Source organism: Strigops habroptila, chromosome 5 (genome assembly GCF_004027225.2).
Source record: "Strigops habroptila isolate Jane chromosome 5, bStrHab1.2.pri, whole genome shotgun sequence".
Taxonomy (NCBI): domain Eukaryota; kingdom Metazoa; phylum Chordata; class Aves; order Psittaciformes; family Psittacidae; genus Strigops; species Strigops habroptila.
Window position 1 is genome coordinate 24,802,883 of NC_044281.2, and position 19,988 is coordinate 24,822,870.

At 43.0% G+C, this 19,988-nt stretch overlaps 1 protein-coding gene across 2 annotated transcripts in view; it reads left to right on the forward strand.

The window, feature by feature from the left end:
• The first annotated feature begins 3,350 nt into the window (after positions 1 to 3,350).
• VCL (vinculin) overlaps positions 3,351 to 19,988 on the forward strand; it is a 64,185-nt gene continuing 47,547 nt past the window's right edge. Inside the window, exon 1 of one of the 2 annotated variants that reach the window (XM_030488963.1) lies at positions 3,351 to 3,813. In XM_030488963.1, coding sequence (XP_030344823.1) covers positions 3,646 to 3,813 — 168 coding nt within the window. In that variant the 5' untranslated portion in view covers positions 3,351 to 3,645. The remainder of the gene's footprint in view (positions 3,814 to 19,988) is intronic. The other variant, XM_030488962.1, reaches the window with a different exon arrangement.

Below are 19,988 nucleotides of genomic sequence, written 5' to 3' on the forward strand. Positions count from 1 at the left end.
ATCATTAGAAGACTTCATTATGCTTGAGAAAATGAAAATTTGTTATCTCGGACAGGGAGACATTATGGTCCTCAAGTCAATGGAGATTTCTGTAAGCAGAAGAGTCTGCTGACATCAAGTTCTCTGCAGAGATGGGTTCAGTTGGATTCACCTGAGGTCTTATGAAATAGTAAAAGACACGGAAATAGTGTCCTAAAAGCTAATCCTCTCATTCTAACCACTTTAACTTATTTGAGAAACTAGTCACCACTGTCATGCTAATAATAAATACTGCTTCTTAACACCACTAAGATTTTGAGTGTGTGGAAAGAAAAGGAGGTTCAGCAACTCCTTTTTTCTCAGCGGCGAATCCATTGTTGCATGTGTAATACCACATTGGAAGAGGACAAAAGAATTCACACATTTCCACCTTGGGCTCAGTAAATGGAAAATATTGTGATCAAATTGATTGTTACTTTCTAACCATTTGTTAGGACCTGGAGAGTTAATGGAACTGTATAAATAGAGAAATGATCTCACAGGAGCAGCATAATTAATGTATAATTATAGACTAAAGAGTGCAAAGGGCAAAATAAACCAAAGTGTTTAAAAAAGTACCTGCTGCAGAGCTGTTATTCATATGACATCAATGTGACATCTGAACACTGCAAAAGAAAGAGAAAACACTGTAAAGATAGTACTTACAAAGAAAAATACAAAAGCAGTGCTATATGCATTGCTTTTAATTGTGTGGAATTTTGCTAGATGCGGCTGCAAAAATTAGGTAGCCACAGAAGTAACAGCCAGGGAGTTTCAGCGAGGGCCCTGCAGTACAGTCATGTAGTACAGACAATAAAAATTGATTTTCGCATGGGCAAAAATTACGCCAATATAATCCACATAGTGAAACAAACTCTTAATACCAACACATCCTCCAAACACGCATATTTTGGCCCTGTAGGTGTGTAACGTTTCAGAAGGCCACCGAAAATGTCCATCTGTTATATTTTGCATCTAATATACCTATTAGAACCACCAAGCAGCCTTTTTTCTTTGAAACTTATGCATGCACATGCATATTTCGGCCAGAACACAGAAGACAAGATCCCAGACTTAAAGCAATTATTTTTAATCAGTGACCTTAGCTTATGTGCAAGTCCCACAAATGACTAAACACGTGGTTTATTAGGTTTGCATAATTCTACAAAACAGAGTTTAGCAGATTATTAGTTCATAACACAGACTAATTGCTTTTTGTAATTCCCAGCTGCTGCACATTACTATCCAGAAGGATTTTTTTGTGTGCTCATTATTACTGATCCACAGTATGCTAAAGAGGCACTGCTGGGAATGCATACACTAGGAACAATAAGTAAATGCTATATAGACAATAGCTAACAACAAAAAACCTCTCATGCATAGTTTAAGTGATTTAATACACTCACTACCACTGAGAGGCTAATATTTTAAGTATGTTTTGAATAACATAATTTGATTATCTTTTATCAAGCCTACAGGTTCACCTCTTTCCAAACAAAACCAGATTGTACAACATGGAAATCAGTTCTGTGACTTCTACCACTGCAGATTCAAAAAATACACACACATAAATACGATTCCCAGCATACGAAAAGAGAGGACAACAACAAAAAGAAATTCAGAGCTAAAGGAGGTGTGAAGGTTTCTAGCCCTGCGTCAAATGCGGTTTTCTTAACTTTTTAGGCCTACAACTTGTAACTACCTCTGTAGCTCCAACAATGACAACTCTGGTACTAGAAGTGAAAAAGACAGATCCTTGCGCATACCAGAAGCCTTAATGATTTAATTGCCCTTTCTATACGTCCCTGCATCTGCTGGTGGGGCTGGCTGTGTTCAAACACTGCACAGAAAGTGTACTGTTTTGCTACGAAACATTTAGGAGTGAAAGCTAGTCTGACAGGAACATTGATTTATAGCTTAAAATAGCACCAGGACAAAGAGAAAAATACCTAAAAGCCAGTAATAATTTTCCAAATTTAATTCTGTGCTCGTGTTATCAAGCAGAGGAACAAGTACAGACCGCAGCGCCGTAACCCTTTACTCACATACTTTATTACCACGAGTACTCCCAATGTCACAAGAGACGCTGCACAGGCCACGCTGGAGAGCGGGCAACGTCGCGCTCTGTATGAGCTCACCCCCTAAGTTTTATTACGGCTGGCAGCGGTATGTGCGGCCCCAGGGCAGCGCGCTCCTGAGTCACCCGCCGTGTGCGAGGCGGCGGGGAGCGGGCCTCCGGAGGCGGGCGGGCAGGCAGCGGCGGGGCAGCCCGCCCCGCGGGGCCGAGGCGCTCCGCTCCCCGGGGAGCTGCCAGCGCCAGCCGCGTTCCAACTGTAGCGCTACGGGAAAGTGGGAATTGATGTTACTCTCTGGCTACAGTTTCTACTCCTTCCCCCAAAACCACGACGCTCACCTAAATGTACTTAGACGAGCGCCCGTGCCGCTGCTACTACCAGAGGCTGTAACGGTACAACCGTAAGCCACGATCCACTCGACCCCTACTTGGCGCTCCCGGCCCGCCACGCTGGGCCGCCACCGCCGGGCATTGCCCCCCGGGCACCAGCGGGCCGCCCAACTGCTCTCTCGACCGAGCGCTGCCGGGGTGGCGGCCGCCGTCCCGCCGCGCCCCCTCAGCCTCGGCGGGGCGGCCGGCGAGGAGCGGAGCGATAGAGACACCCCTCCCCGCCTCAGGCGGGGCGCCGGCGCGAAGCGGCCCCCACCGCCTCCCGCCACTTCTCCTTAGGGGGCGGAAGCGGTTGGGACCGCGCCCCGGGCGTGCCGGGCCGGGCCGTTCCGTACCGGCTGCGGACGCTCTGTGGGGAGACCGCGCACCCCTGCACGGAAGACAGCCGCCGCTGAGGGGGAAACAGATCTCGGCTGCGGCGTGAGGAGCGCTCCCGGCGTGAAACAGCCCGAAGCGGCGGCTGGGGACAGCGGGCGAGGGGCGCCCCCTCCCCAACCATACCCGGCCAGCCGCACCCCGCCGGGCACGCTCGCCTCAGCCCCACGGTCCCAACTCGCACCGTCAGCGGGGCGTGGCGCAGGAATCCCGCTCCCCCGGCCACTATCCCGGCACCCCGGCTTTAATCGTCTCCTTATATGGACACCAGAATGTCTGACGTCACCTCAACGCTGGGAAACCAGCGCCCGCGCAACCAAGCTTGGTTGGAAAGGCGGGTATTGCGGAACGGCGGCGGGAGAGGGAGGCTCTGGAATGTTGATGGACGCGGCAGTGCGCCACTGGGAGCGGCGGCCCCGGCTCGGCCATTGGGCGAGGGCGGCCGAGGGGGCGGGGAGCCGTGGGAGGGGTAGGTTGTGGTAATTGAAAAGCCGCCGCCTGGCTGAAGCGTCGTGCCAGTGCGGGGTGGGCGCTGCCAGGGGGAAGCGGGAGGGCAGCGAGTTCGAGTCCCGCCTCCGCGAGCTTCAACGGGGAGCTGCTTCTCCGGGCTGTTGCGGTCTGCTCCGGGGCGAGCGGAACTGCGGGCGGTCGTCTGTTTTCCTTCTTTTCCACGTTTTTCTCCTTGCGCCGAGGCCGCGGCGTTCTCTGTGGGGCGCCAGCCCACAGGGGCAGAGTTTGCCAGGAGTTTGTGCGGACTTCGGGCCCCGGCCTCCCGCCCCGCCGCCGCCATGCCCGTCTTTCACACGCGCACTATCGAGAGCATCCTGGAGCCGGTGGCCCAGCAGATCTCCCACCTGGTCATCATGCACGAGGAGGGGGAGGTGGACGGCAAGGCCATCCCGGACCTCACCGCCCCCGTGTCGGCCGTGCAGGCCGCTGTCAGCAACCTGGTGCGGGTGAGTAGCGGCGGCCCGCTCGCCTCCTGCGCTCCTCCTCACGGCACCAACTTCGGCCGCCGCGGCCAACTTTGGGGTCCCGCGGCCGTGGAGCCCCCATACAGGTGTGCTAGCTGGCGCCCGCGATGGCCGCCCGACCGGCGCCCCGTGAGCGAACGACTTCCCCGACGGTACCGCCGGTAGAGATGGCCGAGGCGGGGGCCGGGAAGGGGTTAAGTTGGGAGGCTTTCTGGACCTCTGCGGCTCCTGTCTGGCAGCCGCCTCCGGCTGTTCCCGGCCGGCGAAGGAGCCCGGCGGGCCGCGCCGAAGGGCAGCGAGTTGTCGGGAACAGCGAGTTCTTCACCGTCTTCCTGAGGGAAGAAGTCTGCCTTTTCCCCACCTGAGGAACGGCATAACGTTAAAGTGCAGTGAAGTGCTGTGGCGACTGCTGGTTGTACCGCCCTCTCCGCTCGCTGTGGGGTGCACCCTGGAACGGCTCACAGATGTCTCTGATCTGCTGTGTGGTTTTTGCTGTCTTGGAAACTCCTATTTTAAGTGTATGCACTATAAAAGGCAAAATACTTACTTGGTGTGATCCTACCCTAAAAAAACCCCCACAAGCCTCCCAGGCATGTGGGTTTGGTTTTTATATTGGTGGAAGCTGGCAGTTCCTTATCAGCGCAGGAGTTGAGGACAGAGTCGAGGAGGGACAGACCTGTGATTTCTAGGCAAAGTTTAGAGTTATAACTTGCTCTGTTGCATAGCCTCGAGTGTGAGTTGCTGTTTTCTTAGGCAGAAGCTAAAGGTGACTGAAAATCGGCTTGAATCTCTCGACTTCTTGAAGGCAGCTATGCATAGCATGTCTCATTAAGATCTGAGTATTTGCTGTATGGACATTTCAGTCGGAGAAGTGCAAATGACTAATACATTTGAAATGTTTTAGTTGCATTAGTACTTTTATAACCAACTGCATCGAAAGAATAGTGAGCTGTTGCAAGGCAGAAATGTCTTGCTTGATATAGAAAGTACTGCAATGTTGCATACTTCTCTATTGCATTTAGAATTACCTGGTAATACTTACCTTGCACTTACGTTAAGTTCATTTTTGAACATCAGATGTTACTTGCTCACTTTGAATCCTGTAAAATTCTTACGTCATTCATGGCAAGTAAAATTTGTCCTTCGCCAGTAAAATTTAGCTTAAAATGAAACATCTGCATACAGTTTAAATACTGTGTCGCTATTAACTGATGTATTAATACACTGAGATCATGAGGATTGTGAGTATAAGAAGCTGTCAAGATGACTAATGTATGTGATGTGTTTATTAGATTTCAGCCTGTAGTACTTTCTGCTGCTAGAATAACTTGCCACTTTGAGGTTTTGCAGTTTATACAGTGTAACTACAACCCTTGATCCGCATGACTCCATGAATTTTACAGGATCTACTGTCTGGAACACTTCCACTTCTTGCTGACTTTAGATGAAACTCTTGTTTTTAGGAAGAACAATTGGTCTGCAGTAGTGAACTGATGTAATAGGTATATTGGCTGTAAGGATGTGAAGCCTGAGTGTATGAAATACTTTTCCTTGAAAGGAAGACTTCAGAATAAGGCTTTGCTTCTTTGAGCTTAGCCTGTATTACTGGGTTGTATGACTATTCCCCCCTCCCCCCCCCCCAAAAGAAACCTGAGCTGATAAAGTTGCATTTATTAGAGAAATTGAGAAACAGAATTAGTTTCTTTCTGCAGCTTGCTGATGCCAGCTCTTCTTTCATTTTGGACTGTTTTGGAAACCTGGTTTTCGATTCTTGCCTGCTAGCTAGGTAAAAGGAGAGGCTGTTGAATTATTTTCTGTGTTAATTCACAAAGAGCAAACAGAAGTGGTGTAATATGAGGTGGTACTTACAAGGAAGATGCCCTGATCTAGTAGAATACAGCTTTGACTACATTAGGAAAAATACAGAATTAAAGATCTGTTTCCTATCTGGAGCTGTGTTTTCAGTGCATCATTCTGAAGTGCAGAGGTGATCCATGAAACTGTAGTTTCACAGGAGCAGGATGGGTTATCTAATTGCAAGCCTTCTCACGGCTACACAGGTAACAGCAAAGATAGAATTGTCAGCATAACCAAGACAGTAATGTAACTGCTAGCTCTCTTGTGTTGCTTACTGCCTGCTCGGGGTTCTTTGTGTAGCATGAGTATCACAAAGTACATGATGGTGGGTACTGACTAGCAATGAAGTTTTTCAGTGATAACTTGTCACACACAGCAACACCATTCTCTGGCTGCTCAGCCTATATTAAGGACTCCACAGCTTGGAAGGTGCAATATTCATGAAACTATTGCATCTGTAAGGAACTGCTGGTAGCAGTGTTTGAAGTGTTTAGACCCATTCTTGTGCAAGGTCTAGGAGATGTGCTGTGTGGGGAAATGGGCTAGTTGAAGTTAATAAAACCAATCTTTACAAGTTGGTCTTCCCCATGGTGAATACCATGGTATGCTTCATTTATGTGTTAGTTCCCCACATGTGACAGTTCAGTTCTACTGCATCTTGAATCTTCTCTTGGGAGATAGCTTTTGCAGAGCAATAGTCAAATTGTTTTGAAGTAACTTGACAAAATTTCTTAACTATAAGGTGCATGTTGCCCATGCAAACTCTTTGCATGTAGAGGTAAGTGGCAGAGGCTTTTTTGCACCAAAATAACCTTTGACTGAAGCCAAGAATTTGAGGGAGAGGCTTCAGATTAATATCACAAGATTAATAATGTACTAAGTAAGTCCTTCTTTTAACTGAAGATCTTAATGTTTTTGTTGGCTGATACTTGGGGTGGATGTGTGTCTCTTATGGGAGGGTTGGGGTTTGGTTTGGTATTTCTTGTAGCTAAAGATGTAACATCATAAGACAAGAGAACTGGTTGGGAGAGGGAGGAAATAATCAAGCCTGATAGGCATGGAATAATTTAGAGCTTGCTAAATAGACTATTTAGTGGGCAATGAAATGAAACTCTGAATTCTAGCTGATCAAACTTCACTAGGAGGAAATGAACCATATGGTGGTTTTAAATTTTTTTTTTTTTAAAATAACATATTCAGCAAACTTTTAGCCTATTTTAAAAAGAGGAGTTTCTATAAAAGACAACTAAGGATAATGCAGAAATCTTAAACCTATCACACATTATATAAAATCATTTCATAGAGGAAAAAAGTCTCTTCTTTCTAGCAGTGAATTTATAAGCATTTATGGGCAGAGTATTGTTATATTACTGCCAATCGGAGAAAGCAAGTTCTCCTCTGATGTTTTCAACTCCATTCGTTTACTGCCTTGTATGGATTCTGGCTTTCTGTTAGTACAGGCATAGCCCACTCTTCTCACTTCACTGTTTTGGACAGAACTGCTTCAGAGCAGTATTGCTGCTGCTGCTCTGCTGAAGACCAACAGTACCATGGGTGAAGCTGCTGAGTTCTGACATGCTGGGAAGTAATTCTGTGCGTGAGAATTAAGGTAATAGAGGGGAACCTGAGAAGGGACTTGAGAAGTACACATAATTTAAATACTGCAGCAGGATCAGTGATTCAAGGAGGTGCTGGCTTTTCAGGGGCTGGGTTGTTGAACCAGGTCAATGCTCTGAAAGATGTGACCTGCTTTACCTGAGAATAAATACCTGACCATTATCCTGTTTTTCTGTCCTTCATTTATCTGAGCTTGAGCCATTTGAGGACAGTGACATTAGCATAAAATTCTCATAATGGAAGATTGAAGACATGGTCACAAACGAAGTGGCTGAGATCTTTCAGGACAGCGATCTGCTCTGGAAGTCCAGCACTTGCATACATGATAATGCAGCTTCAGCCTTTCCATCTTCCATGCTATAGGTGCTGTCCTTTTGTATTTCAGTCTATGTTTTATAAGTGTCTACCTGCATCCAATTTCTAGTACATTACTTTTAATGTGGAAATATTGCTTTATCTATTAAATTGTTAACCATCAAATTTCTCAAAAATGTATTCTTGATGGATGCTGTGATATGCCTTTATTTTGCTACTGAGATTTGGAGGCTTATGAAAGTATAGTGACATCTTTCAGCATCTCAGTCACTAACTGCAACTAGCAGGTCAGGCTAGCCATCAGCAAGGGTCCTCAGCTTATAAATATCCTGTCTTGTAGTCATGGTTTGTCAGATCATTCCTTTAAGCAGAGCTGGGTCAAGCACTATTTTTAAAAGGTAAAAAAATGCAGTCTAGAGTAAGATTAAGCCTAACTGGAGATTGATGAGAACACCCTACAGTGCTGGGTTAAAGTCGTGCATGTCAGAGGGTTTTGTCACTTGCTAAAGTTGTGAGGTTGGTCTATTAAAACTACTGCCAACTGAAGCCCACCTCATCGAGGCACAACTAAACCTACAGAATTTACTCTCAAACTGGGTGAAATTCTCTACCAGTACTCAGGCAGTGACAAAGCTTAAAACCAACAAACATTAAAGTCAGACAATCTGAACTGTTGAAGAGTTACATTTAGTGTGGCTGTAGCAGCTCAGTCTTATCATCCTAGCGGATAAGGAAGTAGTGATGACCTGAAGCCATCAGCATCTTCTCAGTGCATATCCCTGGGCCTCTGTTAAGTGAGAAGTTGCTTGGGGTTACAGGCCATGCAGAAGGAGCTATGCGTTTTCCCCAAACAGGCTGTAAATTGCCTATCAACACCTGCAAAACACCGGCTTGGAAACTGCCTATATAAACCTTTGAAAAATGTAGCCTGCCTTGAAATCCTTGTCATGATTGCAGCAGCAAAAGTTAGATACCTGGTAAAACATTTAGAATGAGGAGAAATGGTCTGACTGTTTTGGAGAGTGGATGGGAAAACAGCTTCTTCATCATTAAGTGTTCTTCTAGCATAGCTGACTTGCCTGTGTCTGAGGGTGCACAAGAGAAGTGAGCTGTTGAGGACATCTTAGTGTTTGTTGAGAGGAAAATCAGCTTGCAATGTTTTAGGGGTTTTATTCATGTATCTTGGAAAAGGATGGAGAAGAAAAGAAAAAGGTAAGCTTTCTCTGTGTGGAATTTTCTGCACATGACAAAAGATGGCTCTCAGGGGGTTTTTCTGGTGTGTGGGTTTGGTTTGGGGGTTTTTTTTGTTGTTTTTTTTTGGTTGGCTTTTTTCCTTGATGTTTGTAGCTTGTCATAGGATATGTATAGATCTGTCCCTCCCCATCTCTAGGTTATTGTACTGGATTATCTTTAAGCTGAAAGAAATGGATTGATAAAGCACCTCATCTAACCTCTACAGAACTCAACCTTAGTTACAAGCAAATGAGAGGACTAGAAGAGCCCTTATGATATTGTGAGAGTAAGACTTTTCATTATAGATTTCTAGGTCTTGTCTATGTGTAGAGGGAGTTTAAACAGTAAAAAATTTACTTTTTTTTTTTTTGAAATAGAACATTCTACTTGAGTGTACCTGCAGTTTCTTTAGGGATGATTTACCATATTGTGAAAACTTTGGCTGTATGTTCTGAGGAAGTGATAAAACCCATTAGGGTGTATTCACCGGAGGAAGAGGGAGAAGGCTGAATCAGACATCAAAAGCACATCATAAACTTCTTACTTGTTTTTATCTGTTAGGAATTATCTTTACAAAAGTGATAAATTAGCTTCTGATTTGAATGGAATAATTTCTTTGTTCTGTTGTTATGTTTGGATACTTAATTCATACCAGTCTCTTCCATGAGCTTTAAAAGGAATCTTTTGTTCTCTGTTCCTTTAAATGTGCACAGAGATGGTTAATGCCTCCATTAGTAATTGCATGCAGTTTGGATTTTGGGCATAAAAACTGAGAATATTATTATGGAATGGATAATGTTAAAGTGGCAGTTGAACTAAAAAGTTCCATATGACAACAATATGGTGTATTCCACTCCTGCTCTGGAAAACTTAATGTATGCTTTCTGCTGTCTAAGTGAATTACACCACTGAGGGAGGAGTTGTGAAATCTATATTAAGGGCCAATGTTTAGTGATAGATTCTTGTTCTGGACTTCTTGTAACTTTAGTGTTTTGTAGTTTTGCTTTGTGTTTTGAAACAAAAAGACGCTTTTCTCCACATAGTGGTATTGGATTGTAGACATAGAATTCCTTTTATGGAGTTTAATAAAACAATGAACCAAGTAAAACATGGTTCAGTGTGTTTTACACTTAGAAGTGTGTAGCTTCAGAACATAAGTGGGGTAATTTATAGGTGTCTTCCCATTCCAAATGTAGTTGAAACTTGGATTGATGGAGCAAGTCTTTCAGAGGATTAGGGTGAGGGGGGCAGAACCAAGCAGTTGTTTTAAGGATGTGTTAGCAAACACGTGGTGTTAATGCTGGTTACTGGAAATGATGCCCACAATCATTAACTGGTGGTTGCGAATGCTAGGGTATGTTTCTTGTTCCAGATCTGCTAGAATTCTTAAATAAAAGTCACCTTCTCCGTTGTTCAGCTTGTGTCTGTTGTTCCGTAGCTCTTGTTTCTGACTTCATTGTTTTACTGTTACTGGCTTTGTATCTTTTCACCTCAAATACAAAGTATCTACTGTTAGTAATATCAGTCTTCTGCTGCCATTCTTCACTCTGAAAAGCAAGTCAGACTGTAAAACTAGACCTTAAACATTGCAATGTAATGATTTTTGTTTTTCCTTTTTGTTGTGGGTTGGGTGTTTTGTTGGTTTGGTTTTATTTTTTAATTTAGTGACACAAATTCTATCCTATCACTCAGTCAAACACTGAGGGCAGTTCTTCTTGATGCAGAACTTGCCTCTGTGGCTATGGTTCTTAATTCCTGCAGAAAGATAACATTCCTGGCACTTTCTTTTAAACAGAGCAATAGGAGGCCGTACTAAGGAGCATTACTGTTATCTAATTTAAACAGTAAAGCATCTTTTTTTATAACTAATAACTGTTATAAGTGTATCCATAAAATTAATTGTAATGCTTAATTGTAAATTTCTTCCTTAATTTTCATGACAAAAGGCAAGAGAGAATGAACCCTGAATCATGTCCTGTAATTGGAGTCTAAAGTAACAACTTGTGTCGATGCATGGAAATACACCACAGATAAGTGGTTATTGCGACTATTTGCATTTCAGAAGACACTCTATGGGTATGAGAACTTGCTGATGGAGAGATGAAATCATGAAAGAAGGCTGGATCAGCTTTTCAGTTACAAATCTTTCACCAATAACTAGCATTTCCTTAAAACATGAGCCTAGCATCCCAGCAGCTCCCAACTGGGTTGGTGGTGGTGGGTGTGGAACTCTTAAGTAAATAATATCTGAAAGTAGGCCTAGTTTGTCCCTGTAGTAGTTTCTAGCCCTAGTGAATCTGTAAGAATATGAAAAACTGGATATAGAGAATCCATAGAGGACAAACCATTCCTTTGCTTGCCTTGCCTACTAATTTAAGTCTACTGAGCTATGATGTGTACTTGCCCCATCCTGAGACTAGAACCAAAGTTTTTCTGTGAAAATGTACAGAACAACTCACTTTATTCAGAGTAAGAGATTTGTTTCAATTTTTTACATTATGAATAATGGTCAATGGATAACAATACTGGCTGATGAAAGGGAAAGAAGGATGAAAATTCTCTTGACTCCCAAAGGCTTTCTATGATTACTGAAACTGTCACTTCATATGGATTCTTAGTTGATGATGATCTCTAACTTTTTTCCTCAGTGGGAGAACATGTGTTGGAATAGTTCCCCAGTATCCTGACTTCATGGGTAGGGTAGGAAACTGGTGATTCATGACAGGATTCTCCCACAAAGAGTGGAGAAAAGAAACAAGTTGTTCCTGTAGAAAACTTGTGTGTCTTGTTGCTGTTGGCTTAGAATCCTTATGAAGACACCTTTTGTAATAAAACTGCATTACATTTTCCATCAATGGTTATGCCCACAGAAGAGCTTCTATCACGGAGGATAGTTTTCCCTTGCGCCAAACATTTAGTGTGTCTCAGGAACCTGGGATGGTCAAACACAGATCTTCCCTGCATGCTCAGGTAGCATTCCTCCTGAGTCACCTGTCCATGCTTCTACCTCTTGTGTCCCTGCTTTTCATGTCAATTTTGACAGGAGCATTCTGTTAATCCATGTAGGCCTCCTGCCGCCTTTGCTTGACTTCCTGCTCATCAGGATGAACCGTCCTTGAGCTTGGAAGATGTGATCCTTGAAAATCAACCAGCCCTCTGGAACCTCTCTTTCTAAGAATTTATCCCATGGGATTTCTCCAAGTAGGTCCCTGAGGAGGCTAAATTATGTTCTGAAGCTCAGGGTCTGACTTTTCTTGTTTCTTCCTTTCAGGATCCTGACATCTCATGGTTGCTGCAGCTAAGGTTGCACCTGAACTTTGCATTCCCAACCAGTTCTTTCTTTTTTCTAATGATAGAGTGCTCACATCTTTGGCTCCTCAATCTCTCTCTATCTACTAGTGAAAGATACTTAGAGCTTACAGTGTGTGATAGAAGTACAGTATTTCTCATTGCAATGAAGGTAAGCAATTTTCATATTAAACTGATTTTCTGTTGTGGCCTAACAAGGTTTGACTTCAGCAACTGTCATGCCTAATCTTTTTCCTCAGGTATGTATGGTGCCTAAATTAAATGATCAAAAACAGAACTGAGGAAAAAGTACTGCTTTGGTTAGTTTTACAAGCTTTATGTATGCAGCATGAAGTGTTTGGGTATGCTGCAGCTGTTCTGGTCTCAGTATTCTACAACCTAGAGTTGTTACAGTTTTCAGTCACTTAACTAGGATACAGTAAATCTTGTATGGTAGTTCCAAAATTGTCTAAATTCCTTAATTGTCCTAAAATGTACCAATTTATTTCAAGGCAGTCTTAGTTCAGATTAGCAGTGGGCAAAGACCAAAAGCCTTATTCTGGAATGGATGTAAATGTAACTGCATTTGCAATTCATAAGGATATTCAGGAGTAATCAATATTCTTGTAATGGTGTTTATCCAGTAATGAATCTTTTTTAAAGTAGTTGATAAATTACAAATAGCAATCCATTTCTCTTTTTAATGAGCACTCGGGCTATACCAGACTTATTCTCAGTGTTTATCTTATGTTTGTGGGAATAGTAAAGTACAATGGTATTAAACTTGAGCTGCATTTTAGTAGCTGAGTCTTTACATCAGCTACAGAGACAAGTCTGTCCCTCCTGAAATGCTGAAGAGTGCACAAGAAAACAGCTATAAAAGTTCATTTCTGAAGCAGGTATAGTCACAGAATTGCCAAAGTAGCACTTGGACAAATAGCAATTATTCCTGTAACCCCTCAATTGATGAGGAGCACTCTGGCATGTGCTGGGTAAGTAACGAGTGCCACCTTAGCTACGTCATTGTGTTATGGCAAACAGTAATGTCTGTAAGCCATGTTGGCTGTCACCAATCACCTCATTTTCCATGTGCCTTAGCATAGTTTCCAGGAGGATCTGCTCCATGATCTTGCCAGGCACTGAGGTGGGACAGACTGGCCAGTAGTTCCCTGGGTCTTCCTTTTTTCTCCCCTTTTTTTAAAAATGGGGATTGTTTCTCCTTTTCCAGTCAGTGGTAACTTCACGGGACTGCCATGACATCTCAAATATGATGGATAGTGGCTTAGCTGCTTGATCTGCCAGTTCCCTCAGGACCTGTGGATGCATCTCATCAGATCTGATAGACTTGTCCACCTTCAGGTTCCTTAGATGGTCTTGAGCCTGATCTATGGTGTGTGGTTTTTCATGCTCCCAGTCCTAGCCTTTGCTTTCTGTGACTTAGGTGCTGTGGCTGAAGCACTTGGTGGTGAAGACTGAGGGGTATGTGGAGGAAGGAGTTGAGTACCTGAGCCTTCTATGGCAGGGCTATGGTGTTGGTGGATAAGGAAGAGCAACTCATGTCATCTACCTGGACTTGAGCAAACCATCTGAAAGTGTCCTGCATGACATCCTTGTCTCTAAACCGGAGAGACATGGATTTGATGGATGGACCACTCTGCAGATAAGGAATTGGCTGGATGGTCACACTGAAAGAGTTGATGTCAATGGCTTGATGTCCGAGTGGAGACTAGTGACAAGTGGCATTCCTCAGGAGTTGGTATTGGGACCAGTGCTGTTTAATGTCTTTGTCGGTGACGTGAGCAATGGGACTGAGTGCACCCTCAGCACATTTTCCAATGACATGAAGCTGTGTGGTGGGGTTGTCACACTGGAGGGAAGGGATGCCATTCAGAGGGACCTTGAGAATCGGCCAGTGCCAAGTGCAATGTCTTTGCGTGTGTGTTGGGGCAATCCCAAGCACAACTGCAGGCTGGGCAGAGACTGGGTTGAGAGCAGCCCTGAGGAGAATGACTTGGGGGTGTTGGTTGATGAGACGCTCAACATGAGCTGGCAGTGTGCACATGCAGGCCAGAAAGCAAACTGTATACTGAACTGCATCAAAAGGAGTGTGACCAGCAGGTCAAGGAAGGGGGTTCTCCCCCTACTCTGCTTGAGTGAAACCCCCCTGCTGCAGTACTCTGTCTGGCTCTGGAGTCCCCAGCATAAGGATGTGGACCTGTTGGAGCGAGTCTGGAAGAGGGCCATGAAGATGCTTAGAGAGCTGGAACACCTCTCCTATGAAGAAGGTTTGGGGAGACCTTCTAGCAGCCTGTTGTGGTTTAAGCCCAACAGGCAACTAAGCACCATGCAGCTGCTCTAACTCCCCCTGCACTTGCCAGTGGTGTGGGGAGGAGTACTGGGGAAAAAACCTAACCTGTGGGATAGGAACAGTTTAATAATTGAAATAAAAAATAATAATTACCAGGATCAACAATAATAATGCTAATAATAGGAAATAGAGAGGGGAAGGAATAAACCCTGCCGCCTGAGGGGAAAAAACCCCCGAGTGATGCACAAAATACAATTATGCCCAGCTCATCCGTGAGCAGCAATTGGCTCCTCTAGTCACCTTCCTCCCCAGTTCATATTCTGAGCATGACATTCTATGGGATGGAATATCCCTTTGCCTAGTTCAGGTCAGCTGTTGTGGTTACGTTTCCTCCCAGCTTCTTGTGCCCCTCCTCACTGGCAGGGCATGGGAAACTGGAAAGTCCTTGATTTAGAGTAAGCACTACTTAGCAACAACTAAAACGTTAGTGTGTTATCAACATTATTCTCAGATTAATGCAAAGCACAGCACTGCACCAACTACTAGAGTTCATTTTATTTCTATCCTACCTAAAACCAGGACACAACCTTCCACTATCTAAACAGGGCCTACAAGAAAGTTGGAGAGAAGCATTTTACATCCCTACAAGGGCAGGTAGGGATAGGAAAAGGGATAATGGCTTTAAAACAGAAGAGGGTGGATTTAGATTGGGGGCTAGGAAGAAATTCTTTACTAGGATGGTAAGACACTGGCACAGGCTGCCCAGAGAAGTGGCTGCCCCATCCATTGCAGTGTTCAAGGCCAGGCTGGATGGGGCTTTGAGCACCCTGGTCTAGTGGAAGGTGTCCCTGCCTGTGGCAGGGGCTTGGAACTAGATGATCTTTAAGGTCCCTTCCAAGCCAAACCATTCTGTGAGTCTCTTCTGTCTTTTGTTTTCTTTAATTCTCATAAAGCACTTGCTATTTAATGTAAGGAGCAGGTGCGTCAAAATGGGAAGCTTATTCAAGGTGGAGTCAGGAAAGTCCATATCAAGTTCTTTGCCCATTCTAGTCTTTTAGCCATTTTCTGAATATAAGCTGTTCAGTTGCAGAAAAGCCTGAGAACCCTCTTCTCAAGCGAGGAAGCTATTAAGAGCTGTCATCTGGAACTTCAGTTATTCCAGATGAGTTGCTTCCTCTGCTGTTTTTAAACCTTTTCCTGAGTTGGAAGAGTCTGCATATTGCAACTGGTTTTGAGAAGGGATGCATTAATAAGACTTTATTTTCTTATGAAGGCCTTGCTTGCCTGCACAAATAGTCCTTCAGAAGGAGCAGTAACAGACTTCAGCCAGACTGATAGAAGTTACCTGGCTCTCATGTGAATTAACTAAGTTGCAGGAGTTTTTGGGTGGGTTTGATTCCTGGTGGCCACAAACTCAGTTATGTTTTGAACAGATGGACTTCTCATAAATGAGTAAAATATCTGTCTGTGCATAGCAATGAATGGTTAAATTGTTGCTCTCAAAATGGGATATAGTAGTACATAATTGAACGAAACAGTGCCAAGGTTTAGCTGCACACAAGCTGGCATGTTCAGCCTTCTTTAAACTCTATGGAAACCTTTGTCAGTTGCTAACATGCATCCATATAGTCATTTAAACTTGCTTAGGAGAGGTTTTTGATACTGAAGTATATGATGTATTGAATGTTTATCTTAAGAGTTATCACAATGAGAAAAAAATGCTGCTTTAAGCATCTATTTGGAAGTTACTGGGAAGGTTACTTGCTTTGGTGTGCCTATTTGCTTTTAAAATCTTACCTTTTTGTAACTCTGCTTAAGATTGATCTCAAAAGATGTTGCCCATTTCAGCCTCTGAATGTGTATACAGGTGTCTAAATATCCTTCAGCTAAGTCTTCAAAAACTGATTTGGTTACAAACAGGTCACAAAAAACACTCAATAATTGAAAGAAAACATTCTCGAGTGTAAAAATACTTATCAGATTTTAGGTGAGATAAGTTAGTAAACTGACAAGTGTTTGGACTACACTAAAAATCACTTTCACAAGCCTAGCTGCCTTTGCAGCTTTACAGCATAATAGTTCTGCTGAATAACAGAGATAAACAAAGGGAGTTTCTCTGAAACTCCAGAGCAGTGGTGAAGAGATGGCTTTTTATTTAGCTTGCCCTGATACAACGACAAAAAAAACCTATGAAGGGCTAGTAACTGCCAAGCCAGTGATTTAACTGTAGTAGCTGAAGAAGTGCTGTTTGACTCTTTGCCACACTTATAAAAAGTTCCCTTTTTCTCAAAGAATGAAGGGGTGGGGAGTGGGAACATCAGTAAATCTTAGGTAGGCGTCAGCTTGACTTCAGTCTTTCTGTGAGGAGAGGAAAAAAAGGTGGTAGCATGGCATTTCTTTTCTTTCTCTCAAGTTAATGTTGGAGCAAACCTGCATTCCTTAGCTCTCTGACTAGACTCCACTGGCACTTGAGTTGTCAGCCCAGCCCACTCCCCGTGCAGCAGGAAGGAATGTATTTTTCTGTTGATCTGATCCCCCCCCCCCCCGCCCCGTTCCTGGCTTGCCATGAGACGTTATCATAGTTCAAAGCTATAGAATACAAAGTGGCTTATCTCTGAAGTGCAGTCTAATTTCTGGCAAAACAATTTTGCTCTGGCAGTTTTTTGAGGCAGGAGGGGTGAGGGATGGGTGGTGAGGATGGTGAGGACAGTTGGAATATCTGGCCTGTTCTACAATTTCTTGGGATAGTGAAATGCTAAAGAGACTTGGTGACCCTGAAGCAGTTACTAACTGCTACAAAGAGTTGTTTAGCCTTCGCTGTGGCAGATTTTTTTCTTGCAAGGAGCAAGCTTTCCTGCACATGACTTATTTGTTTTAAATATTTTGGTGATGCTGATAACTAGCATTGTTACTGTGTGGCAGTGGAGGTAGTTAGCTGTAAAGGGGTTTGTACACTTGATGGATCTAGCTTCTACTTTCACAATTTAGTGCAATTCCTTTGTTCAGACAGGTTTTCCAGGTCACTTGTTAGCTGGCCCAAAACCTTGTATTTCTCTTTAATATAGTATAATGGTTGCTCGGAAGAGGGGTTCTCTTCTGTTTCATTGTTTTTAAATTTGGAGCAACTTCCTCAAGTAGGACAAAATGTTGCCGGGAACAAGTGTAGCTTCCTGTTATAGGAGATCCTAGAATCATAGAATGGTTGGGGTTGGAAGGGAGCGTAAACACCATCTAGTTCCACCCCCCCTGCCATAGGCAGGGACACCCTCCACTAAACCAGGTTGCTTAAAGCCCCATCCAACCTGTTCTTGAACCCTTCCAGGGATGGGACATCCACAGCTTCTCTGGGCACCCTCGTAATGAAAAATGCTTTCCTAATAGCTAATCTAAATTTACTTTCTTTTAGCTTGAATCTTTTCCCCCTTGTCCTGTCACTACGTGTTCCTTGTGAAAAGTCCCTCTCCAGACCTCTTGTAGGCCCCCTTAAGGTAGTGAAAGGCCATGATAAGGTCTCCCTGCAGCCTTCTCTTCTGGCTGAACAAGCTGAGATGCTTATAGGTGCATTTGTAGCAATAGTGCTATTTTGCTTTTCAGCCACATTCTTGTAGCAGGTAAAGGAACTTCATCTCTAAATGTGTTTATCTTACAAAGATTTAAAGGACTTTTTCATTGATTTCTGTTAAACTTCTAAAAGGAATTTAACAGTTTGGAATGGTACCTATAACTTCTCAAAATAGTAGCAATTATGCTACCAAGTGTTGGTGGTGCTTTAATATCATTTTTTCAAGGTGGATTTGATTTGTCAACATTGTTCTAACGTGACACAACGATGATCTCCTCTTATATGTAAACTGGATAATAGGTACTGTGTCTGGCATGACGAAGCGCTAAAATGTTAAGTTTTAAAAAGTTGAACTCTCTGATGTCTTTTTATGATTCAGTGTCAAATTTAAAGTTTTTATTTATTTATTGTAATTATTTTTAAGGCAAGTTTATAAAGACTTTACCTCTCTACAGCTTCAAAGTAATAGTGACCAAGATTATTCCGCTTACATGCAAGAGGTAAAGCTAGGCTTTGGACAGCTTTGCCAATCATAGGAACTTAACGAAATAAGCAGTTTTAGCCTAGATATTTGTATATGTGGAATTGTAACCTTTAAGCTGCTTGCTTACATTACTTGATTTTCCCTCTTTGTTTTGATTGAGAATAGTAGTAGCTTCATGTTACAGAGCTACACTGAGAAAGTCTGTTCATCCCATGTTCACATGCTACTACCTACAGGAATAGGGCCAAACAAATCCGTTGTTAAAAAGTCACGCAGATTTCAGTGTGAACTGAGCTATGTGAACTAAGCTTTCCAGTAGGGACAGCTAGAGTAAGGGTAGTGCTTTCATAATGCTTCAATTGGGTGAACATAGAGAAATATAATGTAATTTATATTAATGTTGTGCCAAAGCACTGGTTTAGAACTAGGTTGGCTCTGGCACCGGTTTGGGTGAAAGTAGGTTGTGATGCCTGAATGTAGACTGTAAAAGTGGCTAAGAGTAGGTTCGGTTCTAGATGGCATGGAAGACAATTGTTGTGAGTGAGAAATTAGCTCTGTAGAATGAGTTAAATGATAAATTCTCGAGGGAATCACTGACAGCTAGTATTTAGATTACACGGCTCTTATTGGTTATGTCATTCCATAGTAGGTGATTCTGACTACATTAGCAACATCTGCTATAATTTATTAGCCTTTACACAAAAAGCACTTACTCTTTTCAAAGAATATTTTTTTTCAGTGTGAGTCAAGAAATAAATAGCAAATGCTATTGAAAGTAGTTGTTTGTAAAGCTATTTTGGATGTGAAAAGTAGTTTGTTACTTGACCACATAGTAAGCTTAATTTCATTAAAAACTAATTTGAACAGCTGAATAAGTCTTCGTCTAACTCAGAACTAATGCCAGATGAGACATTTTGTTAGGGTTTTGGTGGGTTTTTTTTTTTAATATCCTCTATCAGTTATTTCTGCTGAGTGGCTGCAAATTCTTTGACTCCACATATAAGTGGGTTGTTGTCTACGTGCTGAATTGCTTGCAGAGCTGGTGATCAGAAGCAATGAAGACAAAATCTAGCTGGGAAGTAATCACATGCTGTCAAGTTTCTGACACACTTCAGTTCTTAACGGTGCTGTCCCTTAGAAAATGAACACTGTCCCTTGGAAAACAGCCCACCATTTCTGGTCCTTATTCTATTTAATGTGATTAGATATTCTTGTAGCTAATTAAAACATCGCATTTAACATGTGAACAATGATTTACACCATTAACTTAAGTACACGTGAATTAACTGTTAAGTAAAATGAGACTCTTATGAAAGACAAATTATCCAATATGCTACAGAAGGTGAATAATAACTATAAAATACTATGTTAGTACCTATCTGACTGGTGAAGAAACATTTACTGTGGCAGGCCTTATGCCAAAAGATGAATGCTGCGAGTTTGTGTTGCTTCAGTCATATATTAGTGAGCACGTGAAGATCTAATATTAAAAA